The sequence below is a fragment of the Phragmites australis genome, chromosome 9 (genome assembly GCF_958298935.1).
Source record: "Phragmites australis chromosome 9, lpPhrAust1.1, whole genome shotgun sequence".
Lineage (NCBI taxonomy): Eukaryota > Viridiplantae > Streptophyta > Magnoliopsida > Poales > Poaceae > Phragmites > Phragmites australis.
Genome location: NC_084929.1, coordinates 6,852,546 through 6,860,503, shown reverse-complemented (window position 1 = coordinate 6,860,503; position 7,958 = coordinate 6,852,546). Strand labels below are relative to the sequence as shown.

Sequence of the window (7,958 nt, the reverse complement as noted above, 5' to 3'; positions counted from 1 at the left end):
GTCGGAGGGTCAACAAGCTTGAGCCACCAAGACCCAACTTGTCGGCGATTCACCAAGACTTCAAGGTGTTAGCATACCACTTGGTACAAGCTAGGATCATTCCTCGATCCTCTCTCTAGGAAGCAACAACTCTCTATAGTGCTATTAGCACTAATTACAATCTAATCATGTGCTTAATTACCTTGGATGATCACTTTTAGTACTTTGGTGGTCTGAATATCTTCTCAAGTGTATATGGATTTCTCTAGACTCTAGCTCACTCAAATAACCGAGAGGAAGGGTATTTATAGCTTCAACCCCGTGAACTAGTCGTTGCTCCAACGATTACATTTTGTTATACTCACCGGAAGGTCCGGCATATGCAACATTACAAGCACCGGACTATCTGGTATGTACTCTCTCCGAACTAGCCGTTGGAACTCCATTTTCTCTTGTAAACGCCGAAAGGTCTGACGTGATGTCCTCTTTGAACGCCGGAACATTCTACGTGCATACGAAACTAACCAAACCATTTTGCACCCCTTCTGAAAAAAATAGTTTGACGTGTTTATTTTGTGAATGCCGGAATATCTGATGTGTATTGGACCCCATTTGGAAGCTCAAAAAAACAAACCGCCAAAAACTTCTTATGAACACCGGATCATCTAGTGTGTTCATTTTTGTGAACGTCGGATTATCCTCTGCTCTTCAAATTATACACACTGAAATATCCGTCATATAAACTATCGAGATTATATATATATATATATATATATATAGGACACCTATTCTATACTCCTAGGAGTATGTACTCCCACATGCAATATACCACCTAAACAAACACTTTATACTCTTTTATCATTTTTAGTATACTCTAATATTAATTCTAAGATACTCCAATATGAGTTGTATGAAAAAAAAAATTCAATGTTAGCCTTTCATTTTTGCTATATACTCTTTTTTATACATAAAAGAAGTATATACGCAAATTATGATAAAAATCATGAAATTTCATAAAAAATTTCGTGGGATTTGTATTGTAGTATCTTATAATTACTAATGAAGTATATTTAAAGTGATAAAGAAGTATAACACACGTGTAAAAGTGGTATATGAGAGGTGGAAGTACATACACCCAGGAGTACATACTAGTTTATATATATATATATATATATAAAAGTTGATGTAGAGTTACATCTCCTGGTAAAGAACCTACGACCCACGACTGAAACAACCAAAGTAACGAGTGACGTCACCGCCGACCTCATGCCGGTTCGTCAGCAGAAGACGCGTAGGTGGACGGGACAGGAGGAAAGCTTCCACGCTTTTCCGCCGCTCTCCACACCCGCGTAAGCGCCGCGGCACGCATAGCAAGCAGCCCAGCCCACCACACCTTCCTCCCGGACCATACCGCGTCTCCGGCCAGTCGCCCGATACCTATATAAAAGCCTCACCACCCCAGTCTTCTGCCCCACCTCAGTCCTCCCCCAAGAACAACCCGGCCAGCAGCTCACAGAAACCCAAACACCAGCTGCCGCTGCCGGATAACTGCATCATTCATGGGCACCTTCCTCACGCCTTCCCCGTCTTTCCAGCCAATCTTCGCCGCCCCCGCCGACGACGACAGCGACCTGTTCTACCTCGCCCTCCACGCCATGTACGATGACGTCGGTGCCCACCCACAGCCTGCCGGGTCTTTTGCCGCCGACGCTACTACTCTACCGACCTTCTTCGTCCACGAACAAGACCAACATGACGTGATGCCATTCCCGCCGCCGATTTTTGTTGACCCGGCGCCGGCGCTGAGTCCCAGCGCCAGCGGGAGGCACGGCTTCCTGTACGAGAACGAGGCTAGCACCTCGCGACCGGCCAAGAGGAGGAGGCGGCTGAAGATGGCAAGTTCGCCGTGCGGAAGCGGCGGCGACAGCAGCGGGCCGGCGGCAGCTACGACCAGGCCGGGCCGGCGGGTGTGGGTGCGGGAGAGGAGCACCGAGTGGTGGGACCGCCTGAGCGGCGCGTCGTGCCCGGAGGCCGAGTTCCGGCGGGCGTTCCGCATGTCGCGCGCCACGTTCGACGCGCTCTGCGACGAGCTGAGGCCCGCCGTCGCCAGGGAGGACACCGCGCTGCGCGCCGCCGTCCCCGCGCGCCAGCGCGTGGCCGTCTGCCTCTCGCGCCTCGCCACGGGCGATCCCCTGCGCGAGGTCTCCCGCCGCTTCGGCCTTGGCGTCTCCACCTGCCACAGCATCATCCTCCAGGTCTGCGCCGCGCTCACCACCGTGCTTATGCCCAGGGCCATCCGCTGGCCGGACGCCCCCGCCGCTGCAGACGTCGCCTCCAGGTTTGAGGCTGCGTCCAGGATCCCCGGCATCGTCGGCGCCGTCTGCACCACGCACGTCCCGATCGTCGCGCCCAACGCCAACGTCGCCGCGTACTACAACCGCCGCCTCACGGAGCGGAACCAGAAGGCGTCCTACTCCGTGGCCGTGCAGGTCGTCTCGGACGCCGATGGCGCGTTCACGGACGTCTTCATAGGCCTCCCGGGCTCGCTGTCCGACGCCGCGGTGCTTGGCAGGTCGGCATTGTGCGCGCGCCGCGGCGAGGTCGGGCTGGTCGGGGTCGGTGAGCAGCAGCAACGGCTGGTCGGTGGCACGAGCTACCCGCTCATGGACTGGATGCTCGTGCCGTACGCGCACCGGAACCTGACCTGGGCGCAGCACGAGTTCAATAAGCGGGTCGCCGCCGCGCACAGCGAGGCGCGGGGCGCGATCTGGCGGCTCAAGGCGCGGTGGCGCTGTCTGCAGCGCCGCACCGAGGTGAAGATGCAGGACCTCCTCAGCATGATCGGCGCCTGCTGCGTCCTGCACAACGTCTGCGAGCGCGCCGGCGAGGGGCTCGATCCCGATCTCATGAACTACGAGCTCGACCACGACGTTGTGGCTCACAACGCTGTGCCCTCCGCGGCGTCGGCGCAGGCACGGGATAGGATCGCGCACGACCTCCTTCATGGCAGCCATGCCGACGATAGGGCGTAGCACGCATGACACAATGAAAAAGAACAATGTGTTCTAGGTCATGTCAAGGAGGACTAGATTAGAAGGCACAGAATCTGAAAGGAATTAGCCAGCATTCGGTAGAAATTTCCTAAGAATTTGACCAGCATTTTACAAGAAACATAACACTTCAGGTTTGCTCTGAGATCCATCATCCGTCTAATCTTTGTGGGTGGTGTTTCTTTACTCTGTAGGTTAAGATACATGAAATCAGAATCTCAATCTCATCTTCTGTGAAACTGTAAACTGAATAAATCATGTATAGTTGTTTCATATTTCCATTGTTACATCAAACAGTTCAAGAACCAGAAATTTCCTCAGTATTTGGTTCTCAATCTCATATTTGGTTTGATTTTTCCATGTAGACCCCTGAATTAGCCAAAGTCAGAGCAAACCACGTCGTTTGTGTTAAGAAGATAGCCAACCTTATTTTGAGAAGATAATCTGCTCTCTCCAAAAGAGCTTAACATCATCATCTTGGTCCCAGTTAAACTCATAATACATGAAATAATCGCAGAATCATCGTTGGAACTGTCACACTGGATTGTGCTTTCCTCACAAACATTTTTTGTTCTCAGAGTTCTCTTTTCCTCTGCTGAAATATGCTTGGCGAGAAGTTTACAGATGCAACAAGCAAATATGGAAGGCACTGATACAAGGTGACAATAGATATGGAACACCAGATGTCCAAAATCGTAGACTTATAATTTGGTAAACAGTTGCATGATTCGGGTCTGAATATCTATATCCACAGACAATACAAACCGAATAGGTGAAGTTTCCAATGCTTGCAGCTGGAGATACAACTTAACTATGAAACCTTCCACCTCAAATACTTGATTGATATGTCATATGTACAAGTAGTGTTCTCCTGCCAGGTCTAGATAGCTACAAGCAAGACCAGCAACAAGGTCTAGGACCTCTAGGTAAAGTGTACTCTCGTAAGCGTAAGGCTACGAGATGTTCTAGCTGAAAAGGCATCTTTCAGTTGCTACACTTGGGTGAACTCCAACGCATTCCCATCTGGGTCTCTTGCAATGATCGCTGGCCACCCAGATTTGCTAAGTGTATAGCTGATTCCTGGACACCAGTTGAGTAGTAACAGACAACCTCTATTGATAACCTAACTTAATGAACAGTACAAACCACAATACAGTAGACCATACCATGATCCATGCATAATCGGCAAAGAGGTAATGCCTGCTAGAAGTTCTCATATAAAAACTGAAACAAGAGGCTCAGTTGTAAAATGGGTACATGAATGCTAAAGTCATGTGGATGTAACTTACCGAGATCTTAAGAAATCTGCTGAGCAGACTTTTGATAGATTATAGGATCAACATCATTGTTGAGTCAACTATAAAATTAGAGCTACCTTTGGACAACCAATAATGTTGTTACAAAATGGTTAACTAAACTCATGGGTAATTTTTAAGACATTTATACATTTTCCCAAACATGTGTTTTATTTAGCATGCCAGTAGCAAAAAGCATCAATAGGCTACAAATTTTGGCACAATCATAGCTTAATCTTTATGATTTAATTTCATTACAGTAGAAGCAGTTATATTTTAGAGCAGTGCAATCAGATATAATCAACGCAACAAAGATCATATCACATAATCATATTTAGCAATGAGGGACAATTAGACAAAAAAAGGATGGTTATCAATCGCAGCCAGTGTATTGTATAACTAGCAGACAAGGAAAATAAGGATTCATAAATATACTAGCTTTTTCAAATTTTTCTTTCAGCTTCAATACATCTTTAATTGCTATACAGGTATGATGATCGCGTCCACCATGCTCAGGGCGTCCTGTCAATGTATCAGGATGTGGCAGCTCCATCAAGTGGATCATCTCAGAACCAACCCAGAGCCAAGCGCCTCTGTACGGCAGCTTGTCAGTTGGCCTGGCTGGATTCACCATAAGACCTGATTGCTTAATGCATTAGTTTACTTTAGAAGCAGCAAGTGCAGATATAGAGCATATACAACTGACAGCTAACTCAATACTCACCATGGAGGTCCTTGTAGAACGACATTGATCTTTCAAGATTTTCACAGAGAATTCCAACATGGTGAATGCTAACCACCTCATAATCAGGTTCTGCACCAAATATCAGACAGTGATTTTGTTCAGAGTTCAGACTGAATATAACATGAGAATATGCAAATTAAGCTACTAATAGTTTGCCTTGTACAGAGAGGCCATGGCCTGCCTAGCACTTACATCTTCAGCATCGAGGTACTAACATATAGTGCTATAACATGCAAGTAAGAAACAAATCTGGTCTATAAAGATCAAGGCCTGAACAATTAAATGGTACACTACTAAATGTTTTCCCTCTCTATAGGCAAACATGAGCAGCCACTAGAAATAAATCTACAACTTTGGTTCGGTACTAAATAGAGCATAGTGCTAGTATTGAGTTCCCTACACTACTATATGCTGTAACAAGTTTATTAGACAGAGCAAAGACCAATTTCGAGCAGCAAAACATTTTATCCAGCCACGGACCACAAATTTCCCAAACTGATCTCAGGTCTTGACTTATTACTCTCCCAGAGAAGCTGCAGATAGATTCTACTTGGACCAAAATAGCAGCAGCCCCAGATTCAGCAATCCAACCACTAACCAACTCCAAAACACTCTATTAATCAACTAGTAAAAAATACTATTCATACAGGCAAAGAGGCCACCCTTTTTCGTAATTAATCAAATCGAATATTTACCCACTGCAAGCAAGAACCAAGAACTCACTCTGGGCCGGCTCCTGCGCCGTGATGAGCTGCTGCTCCCCACCGGTGGCAACCGACAGGCTGGTCCGCGAATGGCGGTACGCGGAGGCGGGGGAGGGGGAAGCCTGCGCCCTGCCCCCCGCGAAGGCCTTCCCGGAGCTGGATTGCTGCTGCGCTGTTCCAGGAAGGAAATGCTCCGTTTCCGCTGTGAGCGTGGGCTTGATGGGCCTCTATTTTTTGTTCGGCTCGGGCCTTTTTACATTTTCTCTTTCTTTCGGTCATTTGTTTTTTTCTTTCGGTCATTTTTTTTTCTTTCGGTCATTGTGCGCCTCGAAATTTCGTGAGGTCGGCAGCGGCTGAAAACTCAGGACAAGCCACTGCACGCGATTCATGCCAATGGATTGTGTTCCGACGGCTACAGATTTCGATAGGTGGATCCATCCCGTAAATTGAAATTGATTCCAGCAACTATTTTCCAATTCAGATTCAAAAGGGATTGAAGTGGCTAGGATTATATTTAAAGTTGGCCAACTAGGGCATATTTATTGGGTCGGTCTCAGGCTTATTATTGTAGGCACGGTCTATGTCTAGCACGGCCTGGCCTGGCATGCTAACGGTCCGATGACCGGCTCGGCAAGGCACGCCGAGGCACGACTGGTCCGGCTCGACATGGCCTGCCCGGCACGCCTGGTCTGACACCTAGTCGTTGACGTGTGGGGTAAGCTCGGCACAATCCCATAAATTGAATTTTTTTTTTCATTCTTTATTTTATTATTTAATTATTTTTAACTCTGAATATTTGATTTTTTATGCTATTCGACATTGATATGAACATCGGTGATCATGATCACGATGATACATTCATAGATCATATTTTTTTCTTGAAGTACTATTAGGGGACTATGACCCCTTTAATAGCAGTGATGTGAAGAAGGATTTGACGGTGAACCTTAAGCTGGTTCACATGCAGTAGCATCTCTATCGTCAGGCTCTACAAGTATATACATGTCAGGAAGCATCGTCTCTAAAAGATCAAGAGTCGCTACTTCCAAAGTTTGACAAGATTTCAAAAAGATCCACAGAGAGAAAGATAGGGTAAGTGTCAGATATGCTAGGTGTTATATTTGTAAACATGAATTATCTTCAAAGTCCTCATATGATACGAGACACTTGAAGAGGCACGTCATAACTTGCAAGTGAAATAGTGAAGTGGCCATAAAGCAGACGGTGCTGCAGTACAACCCGACAGTGTTGTTCGTCATTGAGAGTATGACTCCTTCAATACTAAAAAGAGCTACGCCACTTCATTACAATAGCAAATCTACCACTCAACATTGGTGAGTCTATTGCATTTGAAGATTACATTAAGCACGCTCATAATCCTAGGTTCATGCATATTTCTAGACAGACAACTACTAAAGATATGATAAAATACTACAATACGTATCATAGCAAGCTTAAAGAAATATTGAAAACAAGTACATTTTCAGTTGCTTTGACCTCGGACATATGAGCAGGTAGGGCTAGAGAGGATTATTTTAGTGTGGTTACTTATTTTGTTAATAACGATTGGGAAACTAATGCTGAAAAAATATCTCAAGTACTTGAAGACTTTGAACCCACAAATAAAATATTTTCTATTACTTTAGATAATACCAGTGCAAATTTTAGAGCAATAAATATTCTTACTCTGTTGTTTAGTACATATGCTCAATCTTTTTGTTACATCAACATTGTGCTTGTCATATTATCAATCATATAGTAAGATTCAGTTTAAAGAGGTTGATGCAATACCTAGATGATTTTTATACTGCAATAAATTTTGTTAACTCCTCTAACCAACAAATTGCAACATATAAGCGGTACTGTGTTGCAATGGTGTACGTCCATGTAAGTTTGCCATAGATATGCCGGTAAGATGGAACTCTACTTTCTTGATGCTAAAAAATATTATACCAAATAAGAGCACATTTGAGTCAAATTTTACTCACAGAAGTGCATTAGTATGTTGCCGAAAGGATACTCGAGTTTCTTGGATTTTTTTATGATTCAACTGTGAGTTCATAAGAAGTTTATTATCTAATATCTTGTTTAGTAGTGTATAATATTGTTGAAATTACTACTTATTCAAATAACTATGAAAATGACAATCTTCTAAGAGATTGTGTAGTTCCTAATGAAATCTAAA

General features: G+C 45.1%; 2 protein-coding genes across 2 annotated transcripts; one reads left to right on the top strand and one right to left on the bottom strand.

The window, feature by feature from the left end:
• The first annotated feature begins 1,434 nt into the window (after positions 1-1,434).
• On the top strand, positions 1,435-4,470 carry LOC133928565 (protein ALP1-like). Its single transcript, XM_062374963.1, has one exon. It carries the CDS (start codon positions 1,539-1,541, stop codon positions 3,009-3,011), a length of 1,473 nt encoding a protein of 490 aa, XP_062230947.1. The 5' UTR covers positions 1,435-1,538; the 3' UTR covers positions 3,012-4,470.
• Positions 4,471-4,621: 151 nt separating this feature from the next.
• LOC133927966 (glyoxylase I 4-like) lies at positions 4,622-6,441 on the bottom strand. The gene is made up of 4 exons (XM_062374279.1): positions 6,397-6,441; positions 5,793-6,000; positions 5,049-5,138; positions 4,622-4,963 (listed from the first exon to the last, which is right to left on the bottom strand). The coding sequence occupies exons 1-4, from the start codon at positions 6,439-6,441 to the stop codon at positions 4,698-4,700; spliced, it is 609 nt and encodes a 202-aa protein (XP_062230263.1). The 3' UTR covers positions 4,622-4,697.
• Positions 6,442-7,958: the final 1,517 nt, after the last annotated feature.